Source organism: Balearica regulorum, chromosome 3 (assembly GCF_011004875.1).
Source record: "Balearica regulorum gibbericeps isolate bBalReg1 chromosome 3, bBalReg1.pri, whole genome shotgun sequence".
Classification (NCBI taxonomy): domain Eukaryota; kingdom Metazoa; phylum Chordata; class Aves; order Gruiformes; family Gruidae; genus Balearica; species Balearica regulorum.
This window is the reverse complement of record NC_046186.1, coordinates 6,399,132-6,417,597: the sequence shown is the minus strand read 5'-3', so window position 1 is coordinate 6,417,597 and position 18,466 is coordinate 6,399,132. Positions and strand designations below refer to the sequence as shown.

Here is an 18,466-nt window from a genome sequence, read left to right as displayed (position 1 = left end):
CCATCTCCCACTGTTTTTGACAATTGAAGAAGGTGGACTGAGGGAATCGGAGGAAAGCTCTAGTTACTAAACACCACATGTAGATTACCACTGATTGTTTTTCTAAGGAAATTTATGACCTCTGTGGAGTAAATCAACTCCCTTTTTGGTAAAGAATCTGCAAGCCCATCATTCATGCTTGCTTAGAGTCATTGCTGTCCATGTTGCTTTTATGTGGAAGGCTACAGTAAAGGGTGATGTTATGTCTAAAACAGACAGTTGGCAGCTCAAAAAAAAAAAAAAAAGCCATTTCTGACATTACTTATCATGAGATTCTTGCTAGATTATGGCACATTCACTCCGATTCAGGAAAGAAAGAAAAGATAATGATAGGACAATTATAATTGTTGTAACTAATATGTTATATTCATGCTCACACTTGCATGCCTAGCTACATTTACTGGCAAGTTATGGCATTTTACACATCTGAAATAAACAGAGAGCTCTCGGTATGTGCAAAGCGTTTAGTAAGTCTGAAAGCTGTTTGCTCTGTATCTCAGAGTAAATGAGAAGGGGACAGGCAATGTTCTGGCTGCTCACCCTGTACTCCTACCATTACACTCCTTCCCTGCTCCCGGTTCTGTGCTCTGGATCCAACAGAGCCATAACTGTTTAAGGCAATCATGAAAATTAAGTGAGAAGAAGGAGCTTTAGTAAGTGTGTGATGTTGTTTTCAGAAATATTAAAGTGTTTCTTACGCACAAGTAACTCGGTGGTTTTCAGTGGTACTGCTCTTGATTTATAGTGGTGTGAGAGGAGGACTGGCCTGTTATTAAGTCTACCTAATTTAATAGATGCACACAACATTTGTGCTTGTTTTCTTTAGACTATCATATGTGAAATTATCAATACAACCTTTACTAAATACTACTCTACCTATGAGAGTATTCTGAATTTGAAACAAGTAAGTGCCTTTCTGAGTGATGATCCCATGTCCTTAACTCACCCCATTGTACGTCAGCACGCACGCGATGTAATTCCACTGGGGTTTTGCCTCCTCTAGAAAAATGATCTGGTTTTGACGAGGGGTGTCAAAAATAGTTTTCCACCCTCAGATCTATTCAAGTAATAGTAGAAATGGTTGCCTCACTGGTGTGGACAAGGTCGGGTAAGTTCATGGCTTACCGTAGCAAACCATGCTTGTCAAGGGCTCATGGGACAACTTGCCTGCATAGGATTTGGCTCGGGATGTATAGAATTTGTTACAATAGGTGTTGAACTTGACTGTCCACACTGGAAGAGCAGTTGTTTTCAACACTACTCTGAGATGTGTGGAGAGCGGGCAGGCATTTTGACAACAATTGTCAAAAACACGTTGTTTGTCTGGGGTAGGTGCACGTCTACTGAAATACTGACGCTATAAAAGGCCCGATTCTGTAAACCTGGGATAGTGCAAAGCCTGCAGCGTCAGCATGGACTGTGACTTGCTATGCTGACGCACACTTGCAGGATGTCAGATGATGAACAGGATTTTGAATACACTGTCACTTATCATCTCCATAAATATGGTACGCAAGGCCACAAGCCAGTGGTCAAAACTGGATGACTTCTAATATCATGCATTCTAATTTAAAGAAAAGTTGACTTTGATAGAACAGTTAGTGGAAGAACATACCCATGTTATAAGCAAGCAATCAACACTCCCATCACACGAAGCTGATGACATAATGCATAACGCTAAATCTTGCAGCCCCCTCCTATGCTACACACTCTTACCTGAAAAAGCATAGGAAACTGAATTGCCAAACCAGCCTGGAGCTCTACTGGTATCTCTACTTCTTAGATGTTCATTATTAATTGACCAGCCACATGGAAGCGTCATGAAAGAAGCAGATTGTAACAGAAATTTTCTTTTCATATCGTATTTCTTTTTGTAATTGGGCAAAGAATAAGCTAGCATATGAGGAAGGAAACTGAAGCTGAAGTTATTTTCTAACTGGTAAAAGAAAATGCTATTTTGTACGGAACAACTTGTAGTTGACCTTTGCAATGAATGCCATAGAATATTATTTTGGCCACAAATGGAACAACATTTTTAGAAGGATTAATGTTTAATCTGTCTGTCTGTCCATCTATCTGCGCAGGATTTTAAAAAGACTGAAGCAAGCTAGCTGCTCACTCTCACTTATAATTGCATCTATAAAACTTTAAAACTGCGCAAGATCTTTCTCTACTGTGCTGGATACCATTAACATTAGCATATTACCACAAAAAAAGAATCTAAAGTAGACAGTGAACTTCATAAGAAATCTTCCAAAAACCTTCCTTCCCTCAAAAACTTTAATCCCCAACAAGAACCTGACTTTCACAAAGCTCTGTAAAATATACGAACTGTTCAGTACGCTCAAAGAGTTGATAACAGTCAGAGTATTTTTTGATAATGAGAAAATCCAGAACTATATTAGATGGGAAAAATTAATTTTGCAAGAATTTTGAAACCCTGGAGAAATTTCAGTGCTCAATCACCGCACTTATACTCAGGAGATATTTTTTTCTTGGCATTGTCTCTTTTTTTTTTTTGGCATTGGTACAGGTTTCTATCAGACTGCGTGTCCTATGGCATTCACACCAGATTGCAGAAGTACCACGTAGTCATTCTTTGGCTTTCCTGGCCCTGGACGTTAGGGGAATGTCAGCCTTACAAATAATATGGGCACTCAAGACTTTAGATACTTTACAAATACTTTGTAACCGAGGGATAAAAAAGATAGCAAGAAGAGGGGAAGAATCTCTGCAGATTCAAAGGTTCTGTATTGGCACGCTGTAGCAATTCCCAGTTAAAGTGCTTTAGCTGATCCCAGTTGCAATACAGGTTCATTGGAAAGGGTGACTGGATATGTCCTTTGGCTGATCTGAACACATTGCCTATAGTTTAAAATCAACATCTTAACTTGTTCATAATTTAAAAAAAATGTATCTAATTCATTAGTCTAAGAGTATTTTAAAATGCTTCTGTATTTTCCATCATGGTGCTAAGTCGAAACTGGCGGAACGGAAATTCAAGAGAAGCAGCAAAGAAATAAAAAAGTATCCTACTCTGTTTCCCAGCTACAGAATTGATCAAAGCTGCCAGAGGAGCACCTTCTACAGAAGGAAGACTGTCTAGAGAAGAGGTAAGAATATTCTCAGGAGCTCTGCTGAAGTCATTGCTTCTTATCCAAAAGAAAGACAGAAGCGTGTAATTGTACCCTTCCTTTAAAACCAGGTCTTACTGCTTTCCTGTGTGTTACAGATCACACGTTACTTTACACTGGAAGCTTAGTGCTAAAATCTAAAACATAAGGGCCAAGTTCTGCTCTTAGATACACACACACAACTCCAATGAACTCAAAGAGAGCTGTGTTCATATGTTTAGCAATGGAATTTGGCCCTAAATATTTAAACATTTATTCAGAGAAAAAAAAAGCTTCTCTGATATATTTGTGTCTGATATCTAACGTCTGCAGATTACCACCACTGGGCACCCACCTTGGGGGATGAAAAGTTTTGGGGAACCATAAACTCCACATTCGACCTGCTCTGCATGGTTAAATAACATGAATTTGTTTCAGGACATTGAGGATATTAAATCCTTAGCAACCTGTGGCTGATGTTACTTATTCTGCAGGCCAGGAGTAATTTGATGCAAATTCCTGGCACTATTCCTATATTTCAAGAAATTACTGTTTTGAATGGACTGATTCTGGAAACTTTCATTATATGAATATGCAATCCAGAAAGAACTAATGTTCTCTGCAGAGGAAAGCTCAGTGTTCTGGTTAAGTCACGCTTATCTTTCAAAGGCTTATGACAGGAGTCCTTAATAACCTAAACATGTCATTTGGACATGGTTAACCGGAGAATCCCACCTGCTCTCCACCACAAAATGACCCCAGATGTATGTTTGTTAAGGATACAAAGGATCCAGAAACTTGCAAATTTTCTGCAAGCAACAGAAAACTCCAATTTGTATATCTAATGTAAGTAAACAACGACTACATACATGTGTTTTTTCTTGGACAAATGACAGCTGGAGGAGAGCTGGGTTCCAGATTCAGACACCTAAATTTGGTTGTCTACAATGTAAATGTACATTTAAGCTAGCTGTTTACGTTCCCGTTGTACTCAATAGTGATCTAAGACTCAATTCACTTGCCTAAACTTAAGCCTCTACTGCCATTACAGATGCCTTGGGCTACCTAAGAAATTGCCACGGGGCTGGCAGACGTGAGGCAGGACCTACGTGAAGCTCTTTACTCTTTGGAAAGGTAGATGTAGGCCGGACAACATAGCCCAGAGTACTTCATATAGATAACTAAACTCAGTAGTAAATGCAGTCAGTGGCTTCTAGAGAGCAAGTCTAGAGACCAAACATAGGTGTCTACTTTTGGATGAACTAAATTGGTCTCTTGCCTGCACTGACTGTGTTGGCTGGGTTTCCATTGACTAGGATGGGAACCTGAACACAACCCACATGTAGACACTTAATTTTAGGTGACTGCACCTGAAATTGAAACCTACTCCTGGTATCGTAGTTGCCAGAGTAGGTACTGTTATTAGAGTAATCACTATGGTTTCGGTTCAGACAGGGTTCAGCTGCCTTCGTTGTGCATTTTGTGCAGTACGGTGGTTTCAGTTAAACGGTGGCAAGCAGGAGAGCAAGAGCAATGGGCAGGTATGATTACACGGGTGATGAATCTTGAGGCTGTTTTGCTTCAGTGAGTTCCTTGAGATCTATATGGATAATGTTTAGCTAAAGCTGCTACCTGCTCCCTACCTACTCTGGCTACTAGTGTTGGCTTTTTCCCTTGCTTGGGAGAATTGGAGCTTTGCCTCCTCTTTACCGCTTTCATTTTTAAGTGACCAGGACATGTAGCATACTGCCAAGGTGCTATTTTCAGAGCCGCGTGTTTTTTGGGCACAGTCGGCTTTGTAAGACTCTGCACCAAGACTTAATTTCTGTTGTTAGAGCCTTTTGGCTGGAGCTCTCTAATCATAGAGGTCACCCTCGAATATCTCTGGCTGTTTTGGCTGGATGTTGCCAAAATGCCGTGACCATTCAGGGAAGTAGGTGGGAACAAAAGCATGTGCACAGTTGTAAGTTCATTAATAACCATGGCCAGTTGGGCTTTCTATCCAGGTCTTGCATTGGTGCTAACAAGGTAAGTTAAGAATGATCCAGGACCAAGAAATTCTTTGCTGGTACAAATCATGATTTTGGTTTGCTCTGGTGGTTATCTTGGTTGAGATCAAACCTCAAGCGTTACTTCAGATAATATACACAATTATTAGCATATGTTTCCTTCATTGCATGTGGAAACTCCCAACCTCATTTGTGGAAGCCATGGTTTTGAATAGCGTACATCAAAGTAGCATTATTTAAGCTATAGCCTCAGTTAGTTGGTTGGAGAGGCTGAACGAGTTGGTGGCTGGGAAAAGGACCCCTCCAAGTAGTTTTTCTTCAAGTGAATTGACTCTGATCAGTCCTGCTTTTATTGTATTTTCTATTTTATTTGTATGCTGCTTACTTAAGGGTGTGCCTATAGTGTTGGCTTCCAAGAGGAGCCTTAATACATGCTACAGATTGAAGCTCTTGGTCACAACTGGATTACACAACACAAACTTCTATCTTCAAGACCACAGTGCTACCTAATTCTCTTTCTCCAGGTCTTTAATTTCCAGGCATTGGAATTGCCTTAAATCCATTTTGGCACAGAATACGTCATTATTTTCATATTGCACTAGTCTACTCTCCTGCTTTCATCCATATGAGCCAGGAGTGAATAAGAGTTGGCAACTTCATACTCAACTATTATATTGCAGAGTACACTTTAATCAGCACCCTAATAAATAGCACGCCCAATTAATTGGGACATTTGCCAGCAAACCAATTCACTTCCCTACACTTCACTGACTGTAAATGATGGATAAATAGCATGCTTGCTGTTGTCTGTGAGCCTATTAGTTGTAATTAACAGGTATGATTTGGTGTTCCCTGGCATGTGTTTCCTCAGTAGCACTCTGCTCATTTTTGAGTCAGCTCCCTGTTCCAGTGCGGTTGTTAAAAATAAATAAAGGACAGATTTCCCTTTCAATATTTGCTTAAATCAATGCAGTGCTTTTGTATTTAAAAAATAATTAATGTAATCTATGTATTTCTATGTATTACATTCCTACATGGTTTTGACAATAAAGGTGATAATTTAATTAGCACGTTTCTGGTTTAGTTAGTATAGCAAACACAACTTTGCCATAGGATAGAATAATTTATAATAAAAGGGAGGGATTTCTGCTGCAGGTTTCTAATGCTACCTTTTTTACCAGGGGTTGCATGGTGGTTTGCTTTAAAGTGGTGCTTCCTTGAGGGAGATCCACAGAAGTCCAATCTCTTTTCTGAACGCGGTATATGCTATGGTTTACTGTACGCATGGGACACTTTCTCTTATTTGGGCACTCTTTGCCAAAGATTTAAATACAATTGAACACAGCAAACCTTTCTAATCCCTGCGTTCCTTATAGATTGCTTTAACGGAGACTGAAAAAAATATTGGAAGCAAATGAATGTGAAAAGGGAAATGGTACCGGGGAAATCTCAACACGGGATCTTAAAACCCAGGATGGTGATGGATCAGCAAAGGGTAGAAACATTCATGTAATTAAAGGAGAACACCATTTGTGGGTTATCTGAAAAGAATTGTCCGTGTTGGCATTTACTTTGACTTGTTGGCAGGAGGAAAAGAAACCACCCTGTACCACTGCATACGGTTCCTGATTAGTTGTGGCTTCTGCAGAGGCTCCGTCTCTTCTGTGGAGCATGGAGGATTTCTTTCATTACATAATCTGGTTACTTTTTTTTTTTTTTAAATAGATTAATTATTTTTTTTCTCTCTTGTGTGTGCAAATTCTCTTTGCACCAATGCTTCTATACTGAGGTTATTATGCCAAAGGAATGCAAGCATCTAGAGTAACAATGGTTCATTTTCCTTTAATGACTGTCGACAGGATGGAGACATTTTTGTGGTGTGATGAATTCACTCGGTCTCCCGTTGTGTTTTCTCCACATGCTTTGGAAACTCTCTCTCTCTTTCTCCGAGAATTGTGGCCATCCACTCCAGCAAAAGCTTCATTACTTTATATTCATTGTATTTAAATGACACCCCAGTGGTACTGACCTCCTGGGATGATTGATGTAAATTATATGCTATGTAGAGGAAAATAAAATCTTTTCCTGACTTTTTATGTTCTGGAGAGAAATAAAAAGTGAAAACAAATGACAGAGAAAATCACGCCTATTCAAAGTGAAACTTTGTAAGTATTATGGTTTGAGCAGACTCCAGTTCGTAAAAGTGCTGAGACAGTTTATAATGACCTTACAATCTGAAAGGTGACCTGAAAATGGAAAATAATTTTCTATGATGTGCCCTTTTTTGGTTCTGTGTAATGCATAACAAAAACTTGATCAGTTTTTTTCCCTCTCTGTGAAGTCTAGTAAGAATTCAGACTCAAGTAGGGAGCACTTTACTGCACTTTTACCAAGCACAATAACACACAGTGCTAGAAGGGACGTTGTGCTCCTGTCCTCTTTCCTCCCGTCCGCTAGTAAATTTTTTGGTATAGATTTAAGATTCCATAGCCAGTAAGTATCTGTCTTGCTCAATTACTCTGCCAGGAGTTATGACCTACAGAAACGGCAACAGGGGGACTATTCTTTCATCAGCCCAGCTCACCATCAGGTAGTAACTTCAATCACTTCTAAAGTGGTAACTGCTCACTGCAGGCAAAAGGGGTTTGCGTAGAACAGAATTTGTCAGAAAATGTTCTGTCAGTGCTTTTTCAGGCACCTCACCAAGTCACGTTGCCTCTACTCAAGCTCCTGGAAATTACATACTTCATATTGGCCATGCTCAACCCTATTATCCCAGTAATCCCCTTATTAAAATTACCATATGGAATTGGCACAGTTATTTCTTTATTTTCTATGTTTTCATATTAGCCTGTCCTACCAAATCTGATATACGTGAAGATATGCATGGTACATATCATAGACATGTCAGCAATATGCTGCCTTGCCTTCCTCGTTTTAATATATGGTTGTAGCAAATCACAGAATTTGGCTAAAAACTTGAGTTGCCTCAAGGAAGCCTGCAGCATCTTTCATAACTTGACAGAATGCTTTGATTCTCCTTTTCACCAGGAAAATGCTTATCAATAATCCTGCTTTGGCTGGGGTTGCCCAGGTATTTTACAACGTATAGGAATAGATCAGGCCATCCTCCTCGCAGCAAGAACGAGACTTTGCTGTGTACGCAAGAATCAGCAGCGTGAGGCCTCTTATTCTCTAGGATATTAGCTGCTTGGTGTTTTGCCCTGTTGCTGTCAGTGCTTGGGCTGGAATCCGCTTTACTTTCATAATCGTAAGCAACAGCAGAAGGGAGAGAGGTTGGCGGCACTCAGCAGAGAGCAGCAGAATTGCCTCGTCTTTCTGAAGCTGATGTGGGAGGTGGGAACGGGAAGGAAACAACATGAAGGGGACTGACAGGGCTTTTATACGAAGTAGTAAGGATGGGGAGTGAATGGTAGCCAAAAAAAAAAAAAAAAGGAAAAAAGTAAGGGTAGCAGAAGGAAGCTAAGGGAAAAAGGCAGAAAATAAGATGACTTTCTAATAATCTGGAATTCAGACGGCCCCTAGAGTGTTAAGATCATTGCAGTGGTTGCCAGAGCTTCTTCCTTTTCTTATCCCTCAAAAAAAGAGAAGTAAAAGGCTAAGATGTACATAAAATAACAAAGTCTCTAAGCTATTGGTTTCTTAGAATGAATCCTAGTAGAAGTAATATGATCCTGTTCAGTGTGCAGGCAGGAATTTGAATTAAAGATGGACTGAGAAGGGCAAAGCAAAAGACAGACTGTAACTTTGCAAGTTACATGCCCTGCAAATCTTCAAGAAAAGCAAGATTTTTGGTGGTGAAGAAAGCACTGACATTTACCCCATTTACCTCTCTCTGTTGGTCACATTTATTAATTAAAGTTTATACCACGGTGCAAATCAGCCTGTCTCCTGACAAACCTGCACGTGCACTTGCCGATGAGTGGAATGACCAAACTGAAATCACAAAAACCTACAATTAGAAGGTGTTGAAGAAAGAAAAGGTTAAAAGAAGAAAGTAAAGGTAGGTTAAATGCTCCAGCTCATCTAGTCATGCCCTTCCCTATCAACCTGTTGAGCTGACAGGACACTGGAAGAGGAAAGCCGCCATTGCCAGCAAAGAGAAGGAAAACATAGGCCCTGCCTATAGATGGAAAGTATTTAACCACCTCAACGCATTTAACCACTCTGGTATGGTTAAAGTAGTACAACTTGTTATGTCATAGTAAGGATTCACTGGTATTTCCAAAGGCAAAAATGCACGCAGACAGCTGTTTTACGCGGTGAGGGGAAGACGCTGTACTATCTTCAAACACCTCCACAGTGCTGTAGCTGCAGCCATGAGAGTGCGCTGGGACGGGCGGCGAAGCCAAACACCTGTGTAAACGCACACATCCCCCCGCCGCGGGGGATCCAGCCCCCTCTCCCCAAACCTTCCCGCTCTTCAGCGCTCAGAGCAGCCCTGAAGCCTCTACTCGCCACCCTCCCGCCACGCCCGGCGCTGAGGGGAAAGGGAGGGGTGGCCACGGCCGCCCGGGCCCTCCCCTCAGCCGGCAGGCAGCACCTGCGGGAGGCGGGCCGGGAAGAGCGATCCCGCGGCGGGCTGAGGGGAGCTGAGGCGACGGCGGCGGCGCGGAGGAGGAAGCGGCGGCGAGGCCCCGCCCCGCCCGGCTCCACCCCTCGCCCTGGGAGGCCGCGGCTGCCACACAGCAGATGGAGGCGGCGACGCGCCACGGCCGGTGTGTGGCGGAACCGGCCCCTCCCCTCCGCGGGCGGCGCCATTTTACCCCCCCCTCGGAGCGTGTGCGCTTTAGCGCCGGAGCCGCGGCTGCTGTGGCGGCGGAGGCGGCGGGGGGGGAAGAGGGAGAGAGCCCGCCGTTTTCCGCCCCCCTCATTTCTTGCCTCGGTCCAGGCAACGCGTGGAGGGAAAGGGACGAGGTTCAGTTCCTGCCCCTCGCTTTCCCCTTTCGGATAGCCGCACACGGGGTGGGGGGAACTGGGCACCAGCAAGCCAGCCTGCTCCTTCCTTCCTTCCTTCCTCCCTGCCTTCCTCCCTCCCCTGCACATCTCAGCCTCATCCATCCATCCATCCCCGGGGTGAGCCTTTGAGTGAGTCACCAGCGAGGGCATGTAATTAGACAATGTGTTGCCGTGAACTAACTTCGCAGGGCTGCTCATTTTTGGGGCCTTCAGAAATATTAATCTCGCTTGTTCCCAGTCAGTGATACCTGTGAAGCGCTGCTTGGTTGGGAGGGGGCGGCTGGGGGTGCCTGTGGGTGCGGGGGCTTTTCTAACCCCATCTATATTCGCGGGTTTGCGTTCCATAGGTCACGCTGGCCAGGTGTGAGCAGCAGCCTGCCAAGCGTAGCCGCCGCGGGGTATGTGGCCAGCAGCCTTGCAAAGGGGCTTCTTCACATAAAGCGATCCGTTCTAGTAGCGAAGCCAAGATGCTGAGGAGCGATGCTGCCTGGGAGCCGGCTGCCGGCTTGCTTCCAGCTCTGCAGCCGCCTCACCGTGCAATTTTGGGTGGAAGCACCAGACCTGGGCTAGCTGGCTGCTGGGAGGTCGCAGCGAGCACCTTTTGCCATGTTGTGCTCTTGCATCTGTTTTCTTGTGGCTTGTGTGTTTCGTTACACACATTTACTCTGCCCTGTTTGTTTTGTTGTCTTGCAGCTAATCTTGAAGGTGTTTCTGGAACTTTAATTGTAGACTTAAAATTATGAGAGGGAGGCCAGGCTTTGGCCTGCGGTATGACATGTACTTTTGGGTATTACTGATTATTTCTTGTTGCTCTGATGCTGTGAAATGTCAGTAGTTTGTAGTTTTTCTCTGGAGGAAGTGGATTTTATTTGTTTTGCACAAACAGGCATGGCGGTTTATTAATAGGAATCCCATAGTAGTCCTTACAGAAATTATTAGTCCTTACAGAAATTACTGGTAGATGCTAAAAAGCTAGGAATAACAGCTAGTTGTGAAGGATACTTTCATATGTGTAGGCTTTAAGTGGCTTTTCCACTTAGTAACTATGGTTTTTTACGTCCTATGTACAGATCAAATGCTTGTAAGTTCCTAGAAGTTATACAAATGAATGCTTTGCAGTTTATGAATGCAAAGCACAATATACATGCAAAATATTTATTGCTGTGTATGTGAAGGGGAGGTAAGAACCTGATGTTGCTGACAACCAAGTTTGCTGTACGGCATTAGTATTAATGATTTATTGTGAGACATTTGATTTCCTAAGAGTGAATCTGTTTCAAGGTTTGTGGTGGTGGTGGTGATATGCTTAAATTTTTTTTTGAAGTCTGATCTAACTCCCACGTCATTCTGTTTCTTGGTACAGGCCTCTCTTTCTCTTTGGCTTAAGGCACTGCACAGTGCTAAGTGACTTGGCAGGGTGCAGTGCACCCTCCGTTTCTCCCTATTTGCATCTCTTTCTTTGTTGTTGGCCAGATCCAAGTGTCATGGAAAGCAGTGTCAGTCTTTCTGTTAACTTTGATGGACTTTGCACAGGCTCATGTTTGCATGTTGCTAATGTGCAAATCAGATTTGATTTTATTTTGATTCCTTTTTGTCCTGTGTATTGTTGCTGTATAGATGGGAATGTTGATGTTAAAAGTAGCATTTCCAACTGTAGCAGTATTTATTTACAGTTTTCTGAAAGCTACATCTCTGTGCATCTTGTGAAAGTGGTGAAAATGTTAGATTTCATTTAGATAAAGAAATTCTGAATTTAGCTGTGATGATTCTGAAGAAAAGGTTGAGGTCTAACCAGAATATGCTAAAAAGGCAGGAGGGGAAAACTCAGTCATGTCTCTGAGAAGTAAACAAGAAATCCTTCTATGCTTTACTGGCTTTTTACTCGTGATTTTCAAATATATGGATTTGGAAACATTGCTTAATGTTTAACAGGATTCATTAGCCCTTAGATTATTTGCTAAGCCTCTGAGTGTCATAACTGACTGAATTAGTCTCATGGGCTCAATTTTGAATAACATAGAATGGAGCTGTCTGAAATTTGATTAGTCAATTAGTAACTTGTCAGCATAAGCAAGTTGTAACTTAGTAAGCTACAAGTGTTTTAAGAATTACTTATGTATAATAGTCTAGAGCAACACTGAGCATTGTTCACGTTGTTACTGCCATTCTGATGTCGTGCCCTCAAGCAGTGAGACTAGGTAGACAGTGTCTTTCTAGGTCATTATTGCAAGGGTGTTTTAAGGCATGAGGCCAAACCCAAGCAGTGTAATTATACCATAGAAACTAATTGAGTTGATGCTCTTGTTGCAATTGTGAAATATCCAAATGTGTAGATATATGAAGGATGGAAAGAAAAGGAGACTAGTTAGGCCTATGTTCTTATGGAACCAGGCAGCTGTAACTCAGTTACCAGCTTATCAGAAAACTGCATGTCAAAGGTACTGAAAAAGATTCTGATTAGATCTGTAATCTGTGTTTTGGATAACTGGTGTTTGTAGTGCTACATGTAATCATTAATTTGAAGTAATCTTAGTATGTGTTCATTTGCAAGCTAATACAGAATAAATTTCTATTTATAAGTAACCTTTGGCTTTTCTCTAGCCCTGTATTTTGCATACGTTTGAAGTGTGATGTTTGATTACAATCAGACATTCACAAAGTCAATTGCAAAGTTTCTGGTTCACACAGCTCCTTGACCTGTCATAGAAGAAGTAACAGTAAAGGTAAAAAGAGGCCAGGAGCTTGTATGGAAGAGGTGATTTGAAGCACCTAGGTATTGGCCTAACTCTTGCTCATGTCTCTCAGGTAAATCATAAGTGTTACCGATACAGATCTCCAGTGTTAAGTGCTTTTAAAAATCATGTGCTTAAATAGTGAAGAAAAATGTGTGTTTTCAAGTAAACAAGAATACATTTTTAGCAGAAACCTATTGGATATCATCTGTGACTGTGAGATCCCTGAAAGGGGTTTGTGTCCTGAATGTTACTGACTTACTGTTAGACCTACTTTTTAAGAACTAATTTTCATAGTTGTAATTTACATTAAAGCTGTGGCTGTTTTTTCTGTAGTTCTCCTTGTGCTAGGTGTTGTACAAATAAGCAACAATGGGGGTAGGTATTTACTGGTCTAGAGAATTTAGACTTATGATGACAAGCAGTGATTTCAGAAAGGAGAGGAACAGTTCAACAATAACAATTGGAGAAAATTCTTATAATCTCAGCTGTATATTTGGCTAGTCATTCTTGATTAGGAATTTTGGATACATACATTGATGCCCTAACTTGAGGGCAGCAATGGGGCAAAGGATGAAATTCCTGATAGGCCAGAATGTTTGATTAAGGTCAGGGTAGAACTATATTATGAAGTTATTTTTAATTGTATTTCAAATAGTGAACTAAACCCAGCTTGGGGTGATGTGAAAGGAGCAGGACTGATGTAATCAGTGATAGCTTGGGAAGATAATGCCATCTTGAAAGGAGTTGACCAGATGAAGGCAGACAAAGATCTAAAGAGAGAAATGATACCCAGGAAAGTATAGTTTAAAGCTAATGGTAAGAAGGGGGTGAACTTGGTTGTGCATTAGCGAAACCTTAAATTTTAAGATGGAACTAAAGGTAGGTGGGAACTGTAGTGACTAATGGATTTGCTTGTTGGCAAATAAGCAGTAAAGCGTACTTGCAGAGCTGACTCGCTATCTGCATATTCATATAGAAATGTTGTACTCTTCAGTAAAGGAAAATACTGAGTAAGTTACAGGTTGGGCTTTGTTCATCTTTGCGCCCTGGAGTCAAGTATGTAAGTTCCTAGTGATGTGAAGTTGTTTTTTATCATTAGACTTGCAAACACACCTTATATCTCCTTCAGTGAAAATTGTCAATGATTATGCAGGAAGGTCATGGTCGCTAAATTGCATGTCTATACAATTATTAAATAAGTGGTATGGAAGAGTCAGAATAGTACAAAAATAATGAATTTTGAAAAAATAATTGCTAATTCAAACAAAGTTGTGGTTATAGGAGCCAATCTTTTTCTATGAAAAAGGTTCTGGAAGCTATGGAAACTTTGCTGTTAGTTACAGATTGTCTGGTCTTTACACCATGATGTTAAAAAGCAGTTTTAGGAAGGAAAAAAAAAAGTCATTGGTGCTTAATTTGCAGTGCTGTTAACTACCAAAAGTGGCATGAAGTTCTGCAAAATTGCTGCACATTCAGTTCAGAGGGAAGTGGGCATGTACATTAGATTAATTTTCCCTGCTTTCTTCGTTAAAAATAAATAAATCACTTCTGGGGAAGGACAGAGCTCTGATTAGAAGACTCAAGGCAGAAACTATGAGAACTGTTTGTAAACATCTCCAGATGTGGAGGCATACCTCTCATGTAAGATTATGCTGTATGTTTCTCAATCTCAAATAGTTACATCTGTGTATTAATATTCTTTCAGTAGTCCAGACCATTCTGTGGTCTGTTTCAGAAGAGGCTTAAATAACTGTCATGTCTACTCATGGATGGACAAATAATAGCTTAAAATATGAGGCCATGCTGAGTAATTTTAAGTAAAATACGGTGGTTGTTACGCAGAATAGTCAGATGCTTTATGCTTTAGTCTGCACTTGGCTAGTGACTTTTCTTCCCTGCAAAGTCAGTGAGAGAGTTGTGCTTGTTTACTGGTCTTCAGTAAAATTAATGCACAAAGATACTTTCCTATGAGATTCAGAAACAAACATCTGGGATTATTTTATCTCCAGGGATGTGGAACAGGACAGCTTTAAAGATAAAATCAATAAGATGCATTTTATTCTTTGGACCAAAATCTATGCCTATATATATTTGAAAATTTGGTTTACTCTTTGTTATCGGATGTGCATGTTTCTTCTGTAACTTGTAAATGGGAACAAATGACTGAGTCGCCTTATGAATGGAAAGGGGGAAATGATGTTCAGTTGTGTGCCTTGTATTCGTGTGGCCTTTCCAAGCGTGTTTCATTCCATGAAAGAGTGTCACGGTTAAAGATGAGATGCTTATTTGTCTGGGTGGTGAAAGCTGGGCTGTGCATTGACAACTATAAGATGAATATTTCTTTCTGGTATTCACTTTAAAATAAAACTGTCATAAGCATCTAGTCAGGTAATAAATGGAAGCAGCAGTAGCAGATGTAATGTGTTGTCCTTAGCGTGAATAGTGCATGCGTTCCACTTTGTGATACTTTGTTAATTAATTAAAAAACGAAAAAAAGCTGAGATTGCATCCCTAGCTTTGAACAATATTATTGTGTGCAGACCTGATGCAGATGTGTCACTGCCTGCCCACAGATTGCTTCTCATCCTGGGCTCGGTCTGGCTGTTCCTTGAAAGTTTGTGCCTTTGCTTTATCTACTTGGCTTCTAAGAGGCCGTGTTTAGGGACTATGGAAGTTATTCATCTTACTGCCTGCAAGCAAAGCCATTTCTTACTTGTTACACAAGAAGTGGATTTTTTGACCTGAAAAAGTTAGTGGATGATAAAGGGGTGTCATTATACATTTTGAATCACTAATTTGTTTTAAAATCTAGGTCATGCATGCTTTGTGCTTATCTGAGACCCTTTAGAGTGTTTCTGGTTCTAGTCTGCTTGAACAACTCAGGAGAACTTGAGGACTTAATGCATGGTGTTTTAATTTTCAATTATTCCATGCTACTGGGAGAGTGGGTGATCAACAAAACAATATATGTACTCCAGTATTTGGTTATGGATTATTGGGGATTTTAACTGTCTTTTTAATTATTTTTAATCTTTTTTTTTTTTTTTTTAGCATTTTGAGCATACACTTAGAAAGCCAATCTTGCATGTGTTCAACAGGGTTTACAGTTGTGGGTTTGTGTTGTTTTTTTTTTTTTAAAGAAGTGCGCTAACAAAAAAATCTGTATTTCCTGTAGTTAATTAAGTTCTTACATCTCCAGTCCTACAAGACTGTTTTTTATACTCTCTTGTCTGTTGGTGAGGCCGTGCATGCAGTAAAATACTTAGTAGTAACAGACTAGTTAACCTAATTACTCTGAAGTAGGGGGTGTGAAGACTAAAGCATTAATTTTAATTTTGTGTTAATTCATAGTTGTCTTGGCTTTTGTTTCCATGCCGTTTTGTTTGGGTTTATATAAATGAAAATGTCAGTCTTTTTAAATTTTTGCATGATTTCAGGTTATATGCAAAATGTATGTATGAAAGGGAAGAAAGAGGAGTGATGCAGTAACCACATTAGATGTATGTTTAATGAATTAAGTCATCATAACAGTAAATTCTACTCTAATGTGTTATTTATGGTAAAAAAATTATGCAGAGACACATCTTTTTTGGGTAATTCTGCACCTTCTTTAGCCTGTAACAGAGACATCAGAACGTAGGTGAGAATCCGCTTTTATTTTAAACTGACTGAGTTTAGACCTATTTCTTTTTTATGTGAAGTGAAAGCTGTAGTAATATTAAAGTTTGCTCTTCCTGATTATTGAACAGCTGTATTGTAGGACTGTTCCGTAGTGACTGTTTGCATGCATCTTAGATCTTCTTAGATCCTTCTGTGACATTTTGGCAATGGTGCTTGGTGAAAGTACTTGAGTAGTATTTCAAAAGATGGAGGTGTTGACTGTATAGATATGTATTTTAAGACTGCTTGTGTATGTCCCAAATGATATGAAATAGCTTGGAGATTTGGTGCTCTACAGTTATGGGCTAGATATGTAGCCTGTATATTAAATTCAAGTTTTAGGAGCAGTAGAATTTCAGTTCTTTAATGTCTCTCAACTGGATCTTGAATAAATAGATGGGTTATATAGATGGCGTATTGATTGGACAACCATCGATGTGAGTTAGTATTGCTTGGTAATTTCAGAGTGGATATGGATATGAAGGATGGCTGTGAAATGAAAGTCTGCCCAGGTATCTTACCTTGATGAGAAGGATGGGCCTAAACTTGATGAGAAATGACAGAATTTGTTTCCCTCAGTGGAGAACTGTTTTGTTCTGCTGATACATATGTGACAAATACTGTTTTCTGTTGTGACTCTTTAATGTAAGAGACATTGAGATTACAGTAGATGCTTTAAAATATTTATATTAATGATTATATATGCTGCTTAATGTATATTTTTTATTATAGGTTTGATTGCAATATTTTACTTATGGGGAAAAAAATGTATAAAAGCTGGACCTATTTGGATGGGAACATAATTACTAGTCCAAATAGTGTTAATCAGAAGCTATCTTCTCCCTGCTAGAGTTCATGATTAAAATACGGCATGTTGAAATAATCTGTGACCTAATCTGAACATCTGAATTCATTTTGTAGAATATGGCAAACAGCTGCATCTAAGTTTGGAGCTAAAACAAATACAGTATATTGACCCATTGAAGATTACAGTAGGCCTTTCAGTTCCATGTTAACTGTACTTATTGAAGAAAATTGATTTGAGAGTGCTTCTGCTTTTGAATGATTTTTTTTTTTTTTTTAAATGTCCGGAAGAAAGGAAATAGAACATACGGACAATGGGACTTTGATGTGTAAAGAAGTTAATTATCTAAACCATCAAACAAAACGTGGGCTGTGGAAGTAATTATTGTAAAGGGTCTGACGAAGCCTGACAAGCTGTTGGTTTTTTATGTCAAGAAAATGCTGTACACCTGCTTGATTTGAAAGTTAAATCATTTGGTTGCAGTTGGAAGACTAAGTTTTTAGCGAGGCAGTAGCTGAGAAGCTTTCAGCTCTCAAACCTACTGATACTTATACAGATGTACAGCCCTCCAAGTTTTTTTAATTAAACTCTTCTTGTCCACTTGGAGGGCAGGAACCTTAAAAAGTATTAACTCCAAAATAGGACATGCATGAATCACAGATGTTATGCTGTGACGAGGCAACTACAGAATTGTCACATGGGGTTTTTTTTGGAATTTCGTGAGAATGCTTCATAGATTAGCAGAACTGAACCTCATGGATAAAGCAAAATGTCTGCCCTGGAAAATAAGCCATATGCTTTAAGTGATGTAGGTAGTTGAAAAAAAAAAAAAAACAACCCCTTAAGTCTTTGTATGCTATTCAGTTTTTAAACTTTAAGGCACGTGTGATTGGTATGTTTCAGAATTTTTTCTACAGTTCTTTTAGAAAGTATTAACTAAGGTGTTCCCCTAACTACTTTCTCTTGGGTCTGGGGAAAATACAGAATTTATAGTGGGTTAATTTATATTTAGGAATATTGATACTGTGATATCGGATATAAATATATAGCTGCTAAAAAGCATCATAATCAGTCCCAATCAAATAATGAACAAGAAAACATGTATAAACTTCAAAATCTTTGGGC

The 18,466-nt window shown here is 40.0% G+C and overlaps 2 protein-coding genes across 14 annotated transcripts in view; one reads left to right on the top strand and one right to left on the bottom strand.

Moving 5' to 3' along the window:
* Positions 1–18,466, bottom strand: part of RUNX2 (RUNX family transcription factor 2) — a 221,860-nt gene that overhangs the window by 167,547 nt on the left and 35,847 nt on the right. The window lies entirely within an intron of this gene.
* The window catches only part of SUPT3H (SPT3 homolog, SAGA and STAGA complex component), a 282,637-nt gene continuing 273,943 nt past the window's right edge, over positions 9,773–18,466 (top strand). For 2 of the 10 annotated variants that reach the window (XM_075750451.1, XM_075750448.1), the window contains exon 1: positions 9,963–10,258. Coding sequence is in view for 4 of the 10 variants with exons in the window: in XM_075750444.1 (XP_075606559.1) it covers positions 9,875–10,099 (225 nt within the window). In the remaining 6 variants the exon portion in view is untranslated. Of the gene's footprint in view, positions 10,275–16,727; positions 16,749–18,466 lie in introns of those variants that run through there. The other 8 variants (XM_075750447.1, XM_075750452.1, XM_075750450.1 and 5 more) reach the window with 7 other exon arrangements.